Genomic DNA, 20127 nt, shown 5'->3' with positions numbered 1-20127 from the left:
GGACCCTGTTCAGGGAGGTTGCTATGGTCTGCCCTCACATCCACTAGCCACTGAGCATTGCCGTTATGGGTTGCTTCCTTCTCCCATATGCTCTTCCAGTATTGCTCTGTCTCCAGCCTTGGTGGTGTTGTTCTCTTATTGTTCCCTTGCCACTGAGAGTACACCTTTGCTGGTTCCGTGGAGAACAGCTGGTTTATTCTCCTGCCTTCTATCTCTCTGGTGTACCTCCTCAAGTGGCTGGCCAAGGCTGTGAGTCTTTGCTTGGCAGTTTCCAAGGCCTCAGGTAAGGACAGTTTGATGTATTTCTTATGCACCTTCTTTGCCGCACCTTTCTGCAACTCCGTTAGTTGGCTAACCTCCCTCCGTGCTACTTTGATCTTGCCCTCTAGCCTCCTTCTCCATGGAGGGTACTGCCCCTTGTGGCTGTTCAACTTGTAGCCAAGCATCTCACTGATCACTGCTGCCGTATTGTAGATCAGCTTGTTAGTGTCAGTAATCGTGGTTGTAGGTATCGTCCGTAGTGCTGCATTAACATCATCTAGCAGACCTTCTGAGGGTACTTCACGTAATCTTGGTAACCGGCTACGGGGGATCCAGGTTTCAAGCTTGGCCATGATCCTATTTTTCAGGTCAGTTCCTCTCGCACTCAACGATCCTTCTCCTATCGCACTTGGGGCTATGTACCCAATCTCGGGTGGGGGTGATGATATCTCCCCCCTGACCTGGAGTCCTGACTCCTCCTTGCCATAGCATTTATGTTGTACCTCGTCAATCTCTAGTTGTGATAGCAGTCCCTTCTTTCGAATGTTGGAACACATCCCTCATCCTATTCATGTAGCCCCTTCCGCCAGGGTTACTTGCGTAGTAGCATTCCAACAACGCCCTGTTTTCGTCTCTTGCCCACCAATGCCTTCTTGTTCCAGTAGCCCACTTGTCGTCATGGTGCCCTGGTTCCTCAACACCTGACGCGGACCTTGTTGATCCGGGCAACATCCGAGCCGGCATGCCTTCGTATTTATCTGTCTCACTCATGTCTGCGGTAGGCTCACTTAGCATAGGGGGTCTAGCCTTAGGACCCTTACTGGATACAGACGCCCCAGGCAGGAATCGAATAAGGATTGCTAAGGTATATATATATATATATATATATATATATATATATATATATATATATATGAGTGATACTGAGTAGTTTTAGCTGTATGAGATGAGAAAGCATTTCACTAATTAAATATGTTAATTTATTAACACATTATTGTTTTAATAACTGAACTGACCTTTGAATAATTTGTTTATCTGTTCTGTTTCATTAATTAATTATTTGTTTAGAGATGATTTATAACGTTATTAATGTTTCAAACATGTCTGCTATGTTTGGCCAGCTGGAGGCAGCTCTTCACAGCCCATCTCAGTCCAGACTGCTTGGTTTCTGCACTGCCAGCACATCCTTGCCACAGGGTTACCTTTGGGTGAGTTTAAGCTTCCACTGTTCAGAAAACATCTTTTTTATTCAGTATTCACCTGATCCTATGTGGATCTGTATGTTTGAATGCATTATTCAGTGCGGTTTCTGTTTTATGTCTGTATAACCACTACCACGGTGTTAGCTCTGCTGCTGGGGTAAGCTTGTCCCCCTGCTGTAAGAACTTATGTATAAAACCTTGGCTGTTCAAATCTGTGCTTTCGAGACACACTGTTATTGGTACATTACGGATCCATGGCATAATTGCTTTGACTGTTGGTTTTTTTTTTGTTTTGTTTTGTGATAAGCAAAGCTACTTTTCTCCTGTCATGGTCTTCAGGTTGCTGGTGGAGGTGGCAACTCCAACCATGGGCAAGTAGAGATTTTCTCTCTGAACCGAGCCAGTGCCCGCTTGGTCAAAACCCTCCCACTGAGAGCCCCAGTCCTTTGCCTGGAGTATGTGAAGGAGCCGTGCCCCAGTACAGTGCTCCAGGAGGGGACTGAGAAAGGCCCAAGGGCAGCCAAGACAGGAAACATAATCTGTGTTGGCCTGCAGGACGGCAGGTCAGTCTTTTCCAACACAGGACATTATTTAGTTTTATAGCTGTCGGAACATTAAGTATTGTTTGGACCACAGTTTTGTTATATTTGACTAACGATAAGTTTAGAAAAAAAAAAGAAGAAGACAATTCCTCAAAATATTGAACCATTTTTTTTAATATCATCAATTTTCTTTCACTTCATCGACCAGTTTTAAGGCCAGGATGAACCCTCTTTTGTCACTGCTGCTAAAAACAATTATTTTTGCTGCTGACATTATGTTTTTGTGGGAGTTTACAGTTGCTCATTCATGCCGAGGTTTGCACCAGGCAGTTTTTACGCTGATTATGCCATTATTATTTTTTTCCCCAGAAAAAGGATGTCTAAACCCATTTTGTAATTTTATGTTGCTATAAACTGAAAGAATGTGGTACTCTGCTGTTATTTGATTTGGATTGCACAAAAAAGGCTTAAGAAAACAAGTTGATTGCAAAATACATTATTCTAAAATATATATATATAAATAAATAATCAAAGACAACCTTAAAACTTACATGAAAAGCATGAAATCAGGTAATGACATTCAATTTTCTTATGTATCTCTTTGAGCAGATTGTACTATGAGATTTTGAAAGACTAATGTAGAGCTATGTTATTTTGTTACAGCAGCAACAGCAACAATCTGGCCCCATGTGTAATATGTGACTTTTCTGTCTGCTTGTCTTTCCAGTATCCATGTTCAGAGCAGTGTGGACACAGCTGTTCAGTGCCTGCTGACCTTGGTAAACCCTGACAACTGTCCAGTGCTCTGCCTCAAACATTTACTGTCGTTCCTTTTTGCTGGACTGGCTAATGGCAAAGTAGCTATATACCACAGAAAAACTGGAGGTGAGCTGTCACAGATACCACTCTCACATGATGCGAGTTTGCATGTCAGACTAATGAGGTCATGCACTAGCGTAGTAGGAGCTAAATCACAGAGCTCAAATTAGGTTCTAAACCACCAACTAATTCTTCCTGTCAGAGCGACTGTGGGATGTGGATTCATGCAAGCTAGTGTCTCTTGGCTCCAAGCCGGTCTACTGTCTGCTGACACTTGAAGACACTATGTGGGCCAGCTGTGAAAACCAAGTCACTGTCATACAAGGAGACAGCCTCTGCATGCAGGTATATTGACTGTTCAGTATGCACACTGAGAACACTTTTACACTTACACTTTACTTTACACTTTCCCTTGTGCTCTGCAATGGATGTGTATACTGTTACAGTGGTGGATCCATGTCAAAATGACCCAATAATGAGGCTGGCATTTTTACAAGTGATTCCTGTGAACCAACGGCTCAAGCTTCAGAGTCCTCTAACTATTGCATTTCAGACATTTTTTATATTCTTGGATGTATAATCCACCACAAATGCAAAACTAAATTATCAGACCAGCTCAACAGTCCCACCTACCTGCTGTTCAAAGCTGCTTTTTAAGGCAAATAAGACAAAAGGGCTTGTTTCAGAGAGACAGTGAACTGACAGGCTATGTCAAGGCCCAAAGTAAGCTCAATAAGTATTACCAGTTCTACAAGAGAAGAATAAAACTGTAAGTGTTAAATGTGTTTGATGGGTCAGCATCAACAGTAAACCACATTTAGGAAAATACTGCCTGGATTGGATTCCAACTCTGATTCCCAAAAAGCTGTGATACTCTGTGAAATGTATATAAAACAGAATGAAATGATTTGTTCTCATAAATCCGTATTTTATTCACAGTAGAGCATCAAATATCAAATGGTTGTCAAAGGTCTGCCCAATTTTGACCAGGGATATTATTTTTGTTTCTCTGTTTTGAATTGAAATGCAGTTTAAATGCTTCATTTTTTTCCCAAAAAATGAAAAGAGCTCGAGTTTACAATACTCACATCCATGTGTATTATTTGATTCTGTCGCCCGCTAAAACCCTTTTAAATGAAAAAAAAATTTGCACTTTGGGGCGAGGTTTCTTGTGTGATTAAATGCAATTAATCGTAATTAATTAATTACAAAGCCTCTAATTAATTAGATTATTTTTTAATCGAGTCCCACCCCTAGTAAATATGTATTCTCAGCATACACACTTACCCGAATACTACAGATGACTACAGATGACAGTCACAACTAGGCAAGAGCTTTATTTACTGAACAACCAGCAGATTATTGTTTACATGAATTAAAATATTCTTCAGAACATTCATGTACCGTGTTTTCCTAAAAAAATATTTTCCACAAAATGAGTCATATGACACATTTTGTGAAACCAACTGACATATTTTTTTTGACAGATAAGCCACAGATTAACCCTTTCTCTCTGTGTTTCAGAGCTTCGAAGCCCACTCAGATCCAGACTTCCATGTTAGCCATATGGTCCATTCAGGTGGAGGTGTTTGGATGGCCTTCACCAAAGGATCCTCCATTCATCTGTTCCACACAGAGACCTTGCAACAACTGCAGGAAATCAACATCTCCACCCGTACCAACTATCTGTCACCAGGCAAGGCCAAAAACGATACTGTCACCGAGACAGACGGGCATACCAAGAATACAGCATAGCTGCTTTTAGACCTGTGTTTAGCATTTCTAGAATATTGTTGTCACTGCCTGAATGTTCAGATGTCATGTTGAATGGGTCTCCTTTCTGTCCCTTGCACCAACCTTATTAATACCTTTGGGGACAGAGCCTTCAGTGTGGCAGCCCCCACCCTCTGGAACTCTCTCCCATATGAGACTCACGATGGCACGACACTGGAGTCCTTCAGGAAACTTCTCAAAACTCGCCTCTTCAACAAATCCCACAACCCATAGCTATTTTAAGCTCTAGTTACTGTTGTGTAAAGCAAAGTTGGGTTTCTTGAAAGACACTATACAAATCTAAGTTATTATTATTATTGAACCCAACTGCATGGCAGGGCAACCTTGTTCCTTCAGGGAACAGAAGTTAGCAGAAGTTGTTATTAAATGATGCATTTCTGTTCTATACAACTTGCTCCCATTCTTACGAACAATATGTAATGCTGTCTATCTAACATTCAGACATTCAGTTACATAGTGACATCACAGGTTATCTGCCTTAAAGGCATGAATAGAGATGTCTTCAGCCAAGACACACAGGGGTGTGATATCCCATACTACAATACGTTTACAGTTTACTGGAAACTTTCCCTTCCTGTTCACTTTTTCCTTAAGATCTCCACGCTGTAAATTGAACTGAGCTGCTCAGTGACAGAGCTCAGCCCGAGTTCAAATTTTGGCAGACTACACACACACACAGTGTTGTCAGGGCTGGGCAGGAATAAAACATGTACAGTTAGACTATGACCAATGTAATGGTTAAATGTTTGTTTTCCAGGTCACGTTTGTGTATCCAGCTTACTGATCTCTCAGGGTATGTTGTGGGTGGGGACTAGCCAGGGCGTCATCATCACTTTCTCTGTACCGACTCTTGAGGGTATCCCGAAGATCACAGGTCAGAACATGCATCAGCGCTCCTGCTCTCTGATGTTTTTGTGACTGAAGTTGAATGTACACACAGCATGTGCTCATTACTGGTTGAACATCTCAAGATCTCTTGTGATATACAATATATCCATGTAGCATGATGGCCTGATAATGCACACGTACTCATGAAGGCTCTGGCACTCACCAAAACAAAGTTAACTCAATAAACTGGAAACTGAACCTTGAAAGCAACAAAGAAACAGGAGATATGCTCTATTTAACAAAAAATGACATTAATTCCCTCAAAAGAAGTGTAGCCATTATTTTTTTTATATATAAATCTATGAAAAAACGACTATTTCAATTCTATTTGCTTCCTAATTTATACTATTTGTTCCCCTATTAATTTACTTTATTATTTAGTTTTCTATTTTAGTTTATTGATGTGCGATATATATCAAATAGTCCTGTGCATATGCTTTGCTTTGGAAACACTCTACCTCTGTGGGTCTCAGTGCAAGTTTTTTAAAACTTCTTCCCCTTTTAACTCAAACTCCACTAAAACTGTGGTCCTGAAATGTTGATGATTCTCTGCAGGGTTGCATTTAAAAACACTCTTTTTAGTTCTATTGTATACTTAATGTTTGTTCAGTTTTAGTTTTTTTTTGTCTTTTGGAACACATTTACTTCTTTCATGTGTTACTCTGGTAAAATGAGACAAAGTGAGCAGATGCACAACTTTTATATCCTCAGGTAAAGCGATGACATCTCTGAATGCTCACTGTGGTGCTGTAGATTTCCTGGTGTCAGCCTCCAGCACCCTGGCCTCTGATTTGCTTCGACGGGATTCCATCTTCAACATTAGCAAAGAGAGTGCTAATGGAGAGGGAGGAGGAGGTGGAGGTAATGTTGAAGGAGAAAGAGGAGAGCAGAAGCTGGAAAATAGCCACCATAGGGAGAACTTAGAAACTTCTCCATGGAAGCAGGACAAACCTAAGCATCTCCTATTGCAGTACCACCTCCATTCCACCTCCCAGCTTCCTGGGAAGCTGCTGACAGCTCAGCCAGAACAAGCGAACCCAAGGGCCTCCCCAGATCTCCAGATGGAGGACGGTTCCATCTATGAAGTAAATGAGGACCCCGATGTTTGGTTGAGAGGGCGGCCACTGGAGTTGGGGAAGGAGGGAGAGGCCAAACGTAACAAAGTCACTTCAACAGCCATCTTCTCTGGTGGAAGAGGATACCGCAGGATAGGACTGTCAGCATCAGAAGAAACCTGCTCAGACTCCAGTGAAAACACGCTGCTCGTGTGGCAGCTCCCTCTCACGCTTAGCCAGTGACAGCTTTCTTTGTCCTCAGTTACTCTAGTTCTAGTCACGTGTGATTACTCTTAGACCAGGCACGTTTAAACATTTAAGGTTGATTCTAAAGTCAAGGACATATCACCTTTGACAGTTGACAGTTAAAATAAAAGTAACATTACTTAAGCCTACAGATGACGACCGTCATCACAGTGGATACTAGGTGACAGCTTTATTTACTACAGTGAGCAGTAGTAATGTTGCATATCACAAAGATAGCAGCACCTGGCATCAGCAGGAAGCAATCCCCCAAAGAACCTGGCTTATATAGTATACTAATTTTAAAATCAGCAATGTGTTTCAAATGAAGCTGTACAATGTGATACTTGGTGGAACATTTCTGTATGGAAACAGGTTGTATGTGTATGTCAGATGAGTGTCAAGCCTCAGTGTCTGCATTTGGACCTTAAACGTTTTGATTTGGACACATATCTCAGTGTTAGGCTAAACAAAATAGTGGCATATTATGAAAAGAACTTAATGAAAACCTAAATCTTTACATAATAAAGGAAAAAAATGTAAGAAAATTGCATCACAATGAAAGTTTCAATGGTGTGTGTGTGTGTGTGTGTGTGTGTGTGTGTGTGTGTGTGTGTGTGTGTGTGTGTGTGTGTGTGTGTGTGTGTGTGTGTGTGAGAGAGAGCGCGTGTGTGCAGCTACACCATAAATACAACATAAATACACAGACCCAGACAGTTAATGGAATCAAGTGATGTCTTTACTGTGAGCTGTTAAGATTCACTGCTGGAAATGTTCCACCTCCTAATACTTCTATTACCACTAGGATGACGACTTCCTACATCTGCCACAGCTGTTCCTTCAGTCTCGCCACTTCTCAGATGTCTAATGCTCCATCTGTCTGATGTTACTGTCAGCTGGCATAGCCACGTCTTTCACAGCTGTGGTCTTCTGCTCCTTGTCAACTATATCTGTTTGGTTGGCCAGAGGCTGCTTTTCTATCCGGAACTTGAAAGTCCCACAGGACCTTAATCCACTGTTGTTTCAACCACCTTTAGACGCAATGGGAACTTGGTGATGTCTAATCCATATGCAGCAAAGATGTTCTACAAGAGTCAGAGGCTTTCATGTAGTGAATCCAGGTGGTGCTGAGTTTGGTCTGCCTGTTCCTCGAATCTTCATGAACTGCTCAACCAGGAGCTGGTGCTTTGTAAACTGTTATTTCTAATGTCCTTCTGTGCTGTGCTCAATGGTTGACTCACGTGTCTACTTGTAACTAGCTTGGTTGCTGTGATGCGTTATTTATGGTCGTGCAGAGAGACCGCATCATCTGTCCAGGGATTGTGTGTCTGATTGCACTGAACTCTGTTGTCAGCCAGCTGCAAAGAAGAACAAAGTTGTAACATACAAAGAGTTGAAGTAAAACCAGGTGTTAAAAACAATATCTGTGCTTTACATGCTGTATTTTTTGAGCTCCCGTCCCCAGGGAACTCACTATTACTCACTGCTCTATTCCAGCCCACTTGGACAGTGCGTCTTGTGTGATTGAAAATCCCTTTCCCCTCCTGGTCTGTACATGCACACATTTGCGGGACTATAAATCCAACTTTAGTGGAGCTTCCATGTTGTGGGGATATTTCATGATTGTGGATTTTCTGCCCTGTATTGGCAAGTCCAGACAGGTACCTGCTGTTAGCAGCCCACTTATTTATGCTACCAGGCCTTCAATTAGCTTCTTCAGCCAAATGAAGAGTAGAGCGCCTCTTCAACCTGAGCCTGAGGCTGGGAAGAGTCCCACAGCTCTGGAAAACCTCCTGTGTTGTACCAGTGCCAAAGACTTCACGCCCCAAGGACCTCAACAGCTACAGGCCGGTGGCTCTGACATCCCACCTGATGAAGACCCTGGAGCGGTTGGTCCTGGCTCAGCTTCGGCGCCTAACAAGCTCATCACTGGACCCACTTCAGTTTGCCTACCAGCCTGGCATTGGAGCGGATGATGCCGTCATTCACCTCCTACATTGTTCCCTCGCTCACCTGGAGACCGCTGGAAGCACTGTGAGAATCATGTTCTTTGATTTCTCCAGTGCCTTCAACACTATTCTTCCCTTGGTTCTGAAGGACAAGCTGGAGAACTCTGGAGTGGACCATCACCTCACTACCTGGATTTTGGACTACCTCACCGACCGACCACAGTATGTGAGAACTCAGGGCTGTGTGTCGGACAGGGTCGTCTACAGTACGGGGGCCCCACAGGGAACGGTTCTGGCTCCGTTCCTCTTCACCATCTACACTGCAGACTTCTCCCACAACTCCACCCAGTGCTTCCTGCAGAAGTTCTCTGATGACTCTGCAATAGTCGGCCTCATCACTGATGGGGACGACAAGGAGTACAGAAGACTGACTCAAGACTTTGTGGACTGGTGCCAGCTGAACTACCTCCAGATCAACGCCAGTAAAACCAAGGAGCTGGTGGTAGACTTCCGCAGGCACAAGCATCCCCCACTGCAACCATCCAAGGTATGGACATTGAGGCTGTGGACAGCTACAGGTACCTTGGTGTTCATCTGAACAACAGACTGGACTGGACTCATAACTCAGACGCCCTCTACAGGAAAGGGCAGAGCAGGCTGTACCTGCTGCGGAGACTCAGGTCGTTTGGAGTGGAGGGCCCACTCCTGAAGACCTTCTATGACTCTGTGGTGGCTTCTGCTATCTTCTATGGTGTGGTCTGCTGGGGCGGCAGCATCTCTGCCGGGGACAGGAAGAGACCGAACAGGCTGATCCGAAGGGCCAGCTCTGTTCTAGGATGCCCTCTGGACCCAGTGGAGGTGGTGAGTGACAGGAGAATGGTGGCTAAGCTGTCATCCCTGTTGGACAACATATCCCACCCCATGCAGCAGACTGTGACAGCACTGAGCAGCTCCTTCAGTGGGAGACTGCGGCACCCACGGTGTGGGACGGAGAGATTTCGCAGGTCTTTCCTCCCCACTGCTGTCACACTCCACAATAAAGACTTTAACTGATCAAACACACACATCCACACATGTGCAATAACACTAAGTGCAATAATCTTTTCCGGCATCGTTGTATTTTTACTCAGTTGTATATAGCATTTGTATTCTATTTTTATCTTATTGTATATTTTATTCTATTTTATTCTACTGTATATAGTATTTTATTTTATTCTATTCTGTACAGTTGTGTACTATATTTATTCTTATTGTATTCTAATTTTTGATTCATAACTTTTGCACTGTCCACTTCCTGCTGTGACAAAACAAATTTCCCACGTGTGGGACTAATAAAGGTTATCTTATCTTATCTTAGATCTATGTTCACATCTGCAAGCATCTCCTCTGATTGGACTTTGCCAGTTAGCTGGAGGAGTTGTACCCTTGGTTGTGTGGATGCTGTGACAAAGTGGGTGAGAACACCATTTGTCCAGAGTTGAAGTTTGCTATTCTTAGTTAACGTTTGTGTTTTGATTTAGCCATACCTTATTTTAATTCTGTAGTTTGCAAACATTTACTATCCCGGTTTTGTTTATGTTTTGTACTTTTACAGATTATATAATATAGCATCTTGGCTTAAATCAACATTGACAAGTTTGCTAAGTTAACATTTTATTTAATTCAACTGTTAATTTGTCTAGTTTACTTGGTTTGAACTCACCTGACTTACCTGTGTTCCAGGAGCAAAAGGAGGAAGTGATGCCTCACTTCCTGTATTTATAGCTTCTTTTTTGGTTTGGATGTCACAGGAAGAGACCAGGTGAAGAGGGGGAGAATTGGTGTAATTGAATAAAGCCGATTTTAGGATTGTGTTTGTTAGAGAGATATGTATTGATGTAACATGTATTGACTACACCTTTGAGTGTTTTATTGCTAATAAAGAGTAGCATCATACGTTTATTAGAATGGTAATGTTTATCTTACCTATTGAATGGAATAGTCCAGAGGAGGATATCGTTTGGAGTATTTAAGCAGAAGAACTCAGATGTTCAAGGGGAGAGGGCCAGGTCAGTAGTGATGGGCAGATGAAGCTTCATGAAGCACTGAAGCTTTTCATCCAATTGGTTCACCCCAGCGCAAAGCGTCTTGAAGCTTCATTTGCTCTAGTAGGACACCTACTGGACGTAAAAATATTAGTTGGCATGAATTTGAAGAGTGTGGCATTTTGCACACAGCCTGTAAATGTCAACAACAAAAGGAGTGTGTAAAACATGTATATTGTAGTGGTGGCAGTATACTGTGTATATTTATATTGGCAGTATGGAAAATGATTATTTGGAAATGCTTAAAATGGAAATGATCATTTACTGTGAGGTGAGGTGTGGACAGTGGTTGTGCTTTTGTAATGTTGAGGTATGGACAGCTACAGACTGAGGCCTCAGTCCAGCCTGTTCACATTTTATTCAGTAAAAACTAAATTTTCACTGCTTTTATTGCCTTTTTAGTGGGGAGAACATAGCTAGGATTTAATGATTTAACAAATCTTTTAAATCCTTTGTCCTCCACAATGCTAAATGGCTGGGAGTCCTCAATCACCATGCTGACCAGGTCTTCATCTATTTGAGATTGTTCTCCTGAGGAAAGACAATAAAGATAAAGCACAAATATAAATATCACACACGTAACTTATTACAGTTGTATAATATTGTTATATCATTTAGTAACATTACGGCATGCTATATTATCATGGCATTTGATGGCTCACCTGGTCTTGCTCCACAATCGGTGTCCCCCTTATTCTCATGCAAATCTCTGTAGTGCCTAAGCATGGATGAGGTGTTGTTGTTATATCCCAGCTCCCTGGCACATAGCAAACACTTCACCTTGTACAAAAGTAAAGACAGCTTAACATAAATTGTATTGCACCATCAGTATCATGAAAATACATCTTCTGTAGAAATTTACATACCTTGTTGGGAGGAATAAGATCAAATGTTCCCACACAGGGGAGGACATCCTCCTCTTCGTAGCTGGCTTCATTCTCTCCTGTCTTTCTCTCCTCACTCTCATAAACCTCCAAACTCTCACTAACCGCAACTCTCCATCAAACACCCACATTTTGAATGAAGTCTGAGGGATTTGTGATTATCGTTTCACAACCAGAGTTGGTTGCTTTAACAGATGATCACAGACGGGTATATGTCAAAGTTAATTTAGGAAGCGGTTTTTAAACTACTTCAAGTAGTGGCAGCAAATACTCACATCTGTTGTCCTTTGGGCTCAAAAATGACCCCGTCTGGTTTGAATATTTATAAAGCAATAAGTATAAAATATCATTCATCTCTGTGTTTCAAGGTTTTATTCATCTTTATTCCAACTCATTACCTGACATTTTTCTATATTTTGGCATGGTAGGACACCAGGGCATGGGTCTGAGTGAAGGCAAACTTTCATGAGGACAAAGCCGTGTCCATATTTCACACAAGTGCAGGAGGAAGCTCAGGTTTATTCCTCTGTACTGGGCCCTATTTCAGGAAGCCGGTTTAGAAAACTCAGAGTGAAAAACGATACTCAGGGTTGAGTAACCCCGAACTGTCCAACTCGGAATATTCGGTTTCAGAAAGGCTGATAACAATTAGTTCAATCAACGCGGAGTTGCTTTAACCCCAAGTTAAACACGCGCACGAGGATACATAAAGCCCTGATTAGTGGAGCACAGATTAAGCGAGTCACCATGGAGACGGAGGGAAAGAAGGCGCGGTCAATGTATTTTACAGCACTTGAGGCCGAAATTCTGATGGCAGCATATGCCGATAACATGCAAATTCCGCGGAAAAAAAGTAACACAGCCTCAGCTGCAAAAGAAAGGGTGCATGAATGGCAAAACATAGCCGACAGAGTCAATGCGTGAGTGTTAATTTAAACATTGATCTAGGGATTTCCACCCATTTAACACGTTTTTTTTATTATATTTTATTTTATTTGTTATGTTATACATTTGATTTTGTGATGTGATGTGAGCGCAGGTGCAACCCAACAGGCCCCAAACGTTCCTGGCAGCAAGTAAAAATGAAATATAAAAATATAGTCCAAACAGGTAAGGTGTAATTGTATTATGAGCCATAGTGCTTGGTCTGTTTGTGCGATGTAAATCAATTGCAGTTAGAGGCTACATTAATTTCCCCTCTGTAAGCACTTATTGAAATTATCTGAGCACATTACAAGTACATATTTGCTTACTCTGTATGCTCAAATGTGACCCGTTATAGCCAACAGAAAAAAAAGCGGAGGCCCGAAAAACAGGTGGGGTCCTCCACCACCACCACTCACAGAGCCTGGCCACTTGGCTTCCACATTTGTGATAATGTTGGCAGCATCACATATGATCTTCACAGTGCAGAGAACACAAATTAGCATCCATTACTATAATGAAATAATTTGTTAGTTTGAAATGCTACAGGGAACTATGTACCTGTACATTAATGCTGTGGAAAGACTTCCTGTTCACATAGTCTCCTTCATTTACTGAAGGAGCAATGATTGGAATGTGAGTGCCATCTGTACAGCCAATCACGCCTGGGAACCGTGAGAATAAATGTAAAATTTAAGTAGTAGTTCAAATATCAGCACATCATGAATTAAGTTTCGTTCATCCTGCTACCTGCAATTTTGTGGCATCCCTCTTTGATAAATCTTGTGGGTCTATGACCGGGGAACACCACAAACGAGTGCAGGAGACGTTTCAGTGCAACTGTAACATTCCTGACTGCCCGACAGACGGTAGCCTTGGAAACGTGCTCAGCGTCACCAATATTATACAGAAAGCTCCCGTTTGCAAAAAACCGAAGTGCAATACAAATAATATGTACAGAACTGAGAGAATGTCCGCGACGTGTCACATGAGCAATATTAGGCCTGAGGATGTTATTCAAATAAATTATAGATTGTGCTGAAAAACGGTAACGTTCACACAGAAAATCATCAGGAAATGATAAAATGTCCAAACGCGCTCTAATCACTCTCTCCCGGCGGAGAGCTCTGCGGAGAATTTGGGCTTCAACATCTACTGGCTCTTCAAGGAAGGGGCACGCCATGTCTGACACTTCCTACAGTCAGGTTTCTGACAAAGAGGCGGAGAAGGTCAGGGTTAGTTGAAGTAAACCTGCTAGGGGGCAGGTTAGCTTCACGGAGTGTGTCGTCATAGTAACTCACTCAGAATTAATCTAAACTCGCTTTGTGAAACCGAAAACCCAGAGTTTTCGTTAACTCAGGGTATACTTACTCAGAGTTTGCACTAAACCGGCTTCCTGAAATTGGGCCCTGGTCCCATCATGGACAGCCTTCTTTTCTGCAGTTGCAGGCCAAGGGTCATATACAGTAAACAAATTGTTACTGGTGATTGTTTTCTTTTGGAAACCTTCTGCAATGTTAGGGACAACTTGCATGCCCTGACTGCAGGCCAGATGGTTTGCCATCATACACTAGCATGTTCCATGTACAGCTGGACCTGGCATCACATACTGCCCACGTTTTTATCTCAAAGTTCCCCGGTTTACTTGGGATGTTGTGTTGGAATGGACAGAGTCCTCTCCAAGTGCAAAGTCCTCCAGTGCAATGGAGGCTTGTGAGCATACTTTCTGTGTATGTATTATTGTAGGGTCTACCTTGCAATATGAAGCACCGTGATGCAACTGTTGTTGTGATTTGGCGCTGTATAAATACAATTGAACTGGATGTAGAGCACCTGCCTCCTCATTGTGCTGCCTGTTGTTGTTGTTGTTGTTATGGTTATGACCTTTGCTTGACCCCACACATCAGTGATCCAAGATCAAAGATGTTTGAAAGAAGTATGGTGTGAAAATATGTCCCTTTGCAACACTTTGTACTTTGGGGACATTTTTGGCCCCGAGGACAACAGGTGTTATAAAATCCAATAAAAAACCCCATAAATAAATCAGATTACTTAAAACTTCTTCCAATCATACATAGCATAGTACTGAATAACTTTTGTTATTTTCAGACCATTTGATGAAAATAAACACATTTTTGATAGAAAAAAAGATTTCTTTAGAAGACAAAAATGACCCAAGGACAAAACAAGGGTTTTAACAGTGACTGAAGCTGGTGAAGCTAAGCGACCGGCAGCTTTTCTTCAGGTGATTTCCACATATATATATATTGTGGATAAATCACTGGTCTTAGTTCAGCTAAGAACTGCGCTTTGTGTGGCAACACAGCTAACGTTAGCAAGTAAACAAGTTTTAGTCATTGTAACAGATGTGTTTCATCTTGCTAACCACATCAACCAACATTATTATTGTAGGGTCTACCTTACAATATAAAGCGCCTTGAGGTGACTGTTGTTGTTATTTAGCGCTAGATAAATAAAACTGAATTCAATTGAACTGAATGTGATGTAAAAACAGAGTTTTTAAAAATTGTTAATAGCCCAAGGAAAGCTGATGATGATGGAGATGGGACGGCAACTCTCCCAAAGTTATCTGGCTTTAAAAATGAATGAAACAGGCATAACAGAAAAACTTTACACAGTTGCCATTGTTTTTGTTCACCCAATCTAGGATGAAAACATTGCTGTTAATTTTATGAGACATTAAACTGCATAATTTTCAATAAATACCTGGAAAAACTGGGATGTTCTGAAATGTTTGACTGGTAGTGGATGATAATCAGAGAAATTTGAGTAACATATAATGCTAAAACACAGAAAATGCTTTCTACATTTTATACATCCCACAGCCAGAGTAGCTCTCTCTCCCGAGCATCCCTGTATGATACTAAACCTTTAGGCTGTTGGAACAGTCAACCATGAACTATTTTTAGTAGCCAACCACACACATACTGCATAAATCACACGTAGTATTAATATACTGCTTGTATATTTTTTGCCCCGCCAAAAACCCTCCATGAGAAATAATATAAAATATATACATGTTTTAATGTTTTAATTGGCATCACATGAAACACACGAAAGCTTAATTACATGGGATTTCTTTTAGCACATTTTTGTGCTTTTTCACATAAACCTATCCAGAGAAAAAAACAAAAACAAATGCTGGATTGTGATAAGCAGCATACATTAAGCCACAGCAGAGAGAGAGCTTGTTCAACTTGAACAAGGAAACAGAAAATAGGACAGAATGTTAAATATTCTGGCAGACAAAACAGGGAAGCAGACATGGAGATGCACTGAGAGTGAGGTGTAGAAACAAAAACAAGAGAGAGAGAGAGAGATGCTGTAATCCTCCGAGTTTAAACCCGAGCTGCTGAGCAAAGCTGCCTCAGAGTGAAGTATGGGAGATGAAATGCTGCTGTCATCCTCCGCTCTTATAACAGATGGAGCATCCTCAGCTGTGAGCAGCAGCACCCAGCAGGATGACTGCTTCTCTTGTCCTCTGCCTCCTCCTTCTGCTTCACATTTTCAGTCTTACAACAGGTAAGTACATAGGGGTGTGCTTTGTGATTCCTTGTTGATATTATTGATTTTGCCTTTGTGTGGTCTTTTCAGTAGTCAAAAAAGTCAGTTTCTAAGAGTAGTTATAGGTAGTAGTAGCAGTTATGTGTTTTTTAAATCATTTGTTTCAGGGAACATGATGGTTTCACATAAACTTACTTGTGATGAAGTTAATCACCTGAGAGAGAACAATGCACTTTTTATACTGATACTCAAGAGAGTAAGAGTGTGTGTGTGTGTGTGTGTGTGTGTGTGTGTGTGTGTGTGTGTGTGTGTGTGTGTGTGCGCGCATAGTGAAAGGATCATGCCATCATGCCAGTATTTTTACACATTTGGAACAGTAGTTTGACAGGACACATCACTACATGACAATTGTTTTGTGTTAACTCTGCAATTAATAATTTGCTTAATTAAAGTATTTATTTTCTTCCAAATCCTTAGAAATCCATCTATTTTATTCTGCTTATCCTATTTAGAGTCACGGACAGGGCTGGGTCACAGGGCATGGCTGTCTAAGGTCGATGTCAAGACTGTTGACATCGACCTTAGTCATCAAGCGTCATAGTACTCCTTGAACAAATTACTAAAAATCTCCATGCAAATAATGATGTTTTCTGTATTGTGAAATGATCTTCATGAGAACTTTAGGACAACATGCCAATGGTCAGCCCAGCCTTACTTTGGACTGTGTACACAGATGACTTTGCATATCATAAGTTATATGTTATATCTATTTTTTTGTATTTTGGCTGAGGTGAATTGACTGGAAACCAGAGGTTGTCTGGAAGCTATTAAATGTTTAAAAACCTCAAAAACTTTATCAGCTTTTTAAAATTTGCAGCTATGTGAGGATTATGTAAACATAGATTTAATGTTACAAATTCAGCAGCTGCAGTCTTTCTCATGGATCTTGTTGAAATCCATTTTTATGAAAGGAAATTTGGATGTTTATTAAGCCTTTTGTTAAAGCTTCAGAGTAGGAAAGCTGTCCTTTAGTAAGTTACTTAATCCTGCTCAGAGATTTTTGCCCTTAGGGATAAAAAAGCCCATTGTCTAACCATGACCCATATTGCTCAAGGTAATCTGTACTTTAAAATGATTAAATGTTAGCGGCTGCTCAAACCACAGAGTGCATGAATGCTAATCCCAAAGCAGAAGTCAGAGATTTGCGATCTATGATCTTCAAAATGTCCGTCTAGATTTTGGTTCATGAATTATTTTCTCCGGGAGAACGAGCTCCTTCACTAACGTGATGTGGAGCCCAAAGACAACATCATGGAGGTGCAATGGGAATTACACATGACAATTCCATATGAGAAGAAAAAGGAAAGAATTCATTCATGCAATTTGAAACTTACATTTAAAGAAATTATGAAACATGAATAACATAAAATAAAATGCAAAGGAATATTTGATTTCTAATTCATAGTTTAATAGAAACAATTTAGATGCTGTCATTACATCATAGGCTTTGGACGGGTCCTGCTCATCGCTTTATCTCATTTAAACTGCAGTTTAACTCATAAATCTACATTAACCCACTTTACTTGCTCCAGTTAATTTTCAGTTCAGGATTTTGAGTGGACTATTAGGGCAACTGTGCGATGCAGGAGGGGTTTAAAATGTTCTTCTGTGAAAGACTTTTGTGATTAGTTTTTCAATTTGGCATAATTCTTACAGCAGATTGAAATTATAATTATTCCTAACGCAGTTCTCAAAACAGTTGCTAAAAATACTAAAACACACATGTCAAAACACACAAAATCAGTCAATCACTTCATCCCTGACATTACCATTTTGAGACTTAGGCACCAAATGTTTTTTTTACTTTTATCAAAACATTTTTTGATAAAAGTAAGGCCAGACAGTCCTGATCCCCAAAGATCCTCAGCAAGGATCAGCCCCATCAAACTACCAGCCAATAACCTACCTCAGCACCACATGGAAGCTCCATCATAGCAACTAACATGAACTAGCACATGGCTCAATATCTGAGCGGGACCCAGAAAGGAATGGGCAGAAACACTGGAGGAGCAAATCACCAACTACCTGCAGACAGAGCAGTCACTTGATACTGTAAGACCAGACTGACCAACCTGTGCACTGCCTGGATTGACTACAAGAAAGCCTCATGACTCAATGCCTCACACATGGATACTAGAATGCGTAGAACTGTACAAGATGGTCCTGATTAAGGCTCTACAACTGATTCCTTAATCAGGAATTCAGTGCGGATGTGGCATACAACAGCACAGCACAAGTCACCATCAAATGTGGGATCTACCAAGGAGATGCTCTGTTCCCACTGCTGTTCTGCATAGGCTTGAACCGCCTCAGTGAGATCATTGACAAGACTGGCTACAGATGCCTAATATGGACTGGAGTAAACCTTATTCACCTACTCTGCATAAATGACATCAAGCTGTATTCCAGGACACTACATGTCCACCACCACTATTAATCCCTTACATTTAACCAAATTATATGCTATATTTATAAGAATAAAAAAATATATAAGTAGACCTCATGCCCTTCAATGAGGCCAGGAGAGAGCCCATTTTAATAGCTACTACTTACACTTATTACCTGTTATTTCAACAGCAAGAAGTAAAAACCTGATAAGAGATGGAGATGTGTTACAGTTTTTCTCCATTGGTTTGGCTCATTTCTTGAAACAGAAATTACATTCTCAAAATAACATGGACAAACCTCCAAACCTCTTGGCAAATGTTCATAACAGAATGGCATTTCTCATTCATTTTATCAAATGGCAAATACCTTAGTACATGTCTCAATTGTCTCAGTGCATCTTTGCAAATGATTAAGTACACGTAGCCTACAGTTATACAGTTAGCCCACATTTAGCACATTTTCCAAATGAATAGATCTTGTAGATCTAAACTGATTAGTTGATTCTCAGTCTAATGATCATTCTCTCCAAAACATGTCAGCATGATTTCATTGTATAAGTACTCGCATGCACAACTGTCTGTTCAATTGTCAAAATTGGTCAAGAACATAATACCATGAATACCATATATGAATTTCTTTGAATATTTGATAAATTGATGACAGTCGTTGACAGTCAGGTGAAACTAGACTAACGAAGGGGTAGTGTCACACACAGGTGTGTTCCATGATTGTGTGCTGCCAAACACGGATATATAGAGCTTGACCAGAGCCAGTCTGATCTCTGAACAAGGATAGACAAGGCCAAGCAAACGGACAAGAGGAAGTTCTTCCTCAAGGAAGAGGAGGAAGAAGAAGAAGAAGAGGAGGACTGAGAATGCGTGGTGGAGGAATAAGGGGAAGAGGCCGCAAATAATGCCATCACATTGAGACAGATCCGTGATGCCATCCTTCAGGACAATCATATATTCCAGAATATAAACACATTAAGCATCTCCACAATAGACCGGGTTTTGAAGAAGCATCAGATGACAATGAAACAAATCTACAGGGTACCATTTGAGAGGAACTCTGACAGAGTGAAGGAGCTGCGCTACCAGTATATAAATGTAAGTCAGTTACTGGTTGTCTCTCATTATAACCTTACCCGTAATCACAGTAAGCAGTAGTTCACTTATTTGGTTTCAATACCTCCTTTACCTGATTTCAGAATCAGTATTTGCTTCATCTGACTTCAACAATTTCAACAGAAAACTGCAGTTTACTGTATGATACGATTCTCATTATAATCCTTATTTTATTGTCTCCCAATCAAATCTATCTAATACTGTAGGTTTTACTGTAACATCTCAGTAAGTCATCAGTATTTCCCACTCCCCTTTCTATCAAATACCCCTGCAGTACTTCCACATAGGCCTATCACTAGTTTAGAACCACTGGAGTAGTGGCCTGTAGTATATTGAACCTGTGGGGGAGAACATGTCATTGTCTAACTGTAGTATATGACTCTTC

The 20127-nt window shown here is 41.1% G+C and overlaps 2 protein-coding genes across 9 annotated transcripts in view; both read left to right on the top strand.

Moving 5' to 3' along the window:
- The window catches only part of arhgef10lb (Rho guanine nucleotide exchange factor (GEF) 10-like b), a 39337-nt gene extending 31985 nt beyond the window's left edge, over positions 1-7352 (top strand). For both annotated transcript variants that reach the window (XM_014410376.3, XM_076878422.1), the window contains 7 exons: positions 1383-1469; positions 1803-2026; positions 2733-2890; positions 3027-3169; positions 4349-4520; positions 5376-5492; positions 6218-7352. In XM_014410376.3, coding sequence (XP_014265862.2) covers positions 1383-1469; positions 1803-2026; positions 2733-2890; positions 3027-3169; positions 4349-4520; positions 5376-5492; positions 6218-6804 — 1488 coding nt within the window. In that variant the 3' untranslated portion in view covers positions 6805-7352. The remainder of the gene's footprint in view (positions 1-1382; positions 1470-1802; positions 2027-2732; positions 2891-3026; positions 3170-4348; positions 4521-5375; positions 5493-6217) is intronic.
- An 8679-nt stretch (positions 7353-16031) lies between these two features.
- Positions 16032-20127, top strand: part of igsf21b (immunoglobin superfamily, member 21b) — a 44872-nt gene continuing 40776 nt past the window's right edge. For 2 of the 7 annotated variants that reach the window (XM_076878237.1, XM_076878234.1), the window contains exon 1: positions 16036-16188. Coding sequence is in view for 1 of the 7 variants with exons in the window: in XM_004570931.3 (XP_004570988.3) it covers positions 16128-16188 (61 nt within the window). In the remaining 6 variants the exon portion in view is untranslated. Of the gene's footprint in view, positions 16189-20127 lie in introns of all 7 variants that reach the window. The other 5 variants (XM_076878238.1, XM_076878235.1, XM_004570931.3 and 2 more) reach the window with 4 other exon arrangements.

This window comes from Maylandia zebra, linkage group LG20 (genome assembly GCF_041146795.1).
Source record: "Maylandia zebra isolate NMK-2024a linkage group LG20, Mzebra_GT3a, whole genome shotgun sequence".
Classification (NCBI taxonomy): Eukaryota; Metazoa; Chordata; class Actinopteri; order Cichliformes; family Cichlidae; genus Maylandia; species Maylandia zebra.
Note: the sequence above shows the minus strand (reverse complement) of the source record. Positions and strands in the feature narration are given on the sequence as shown.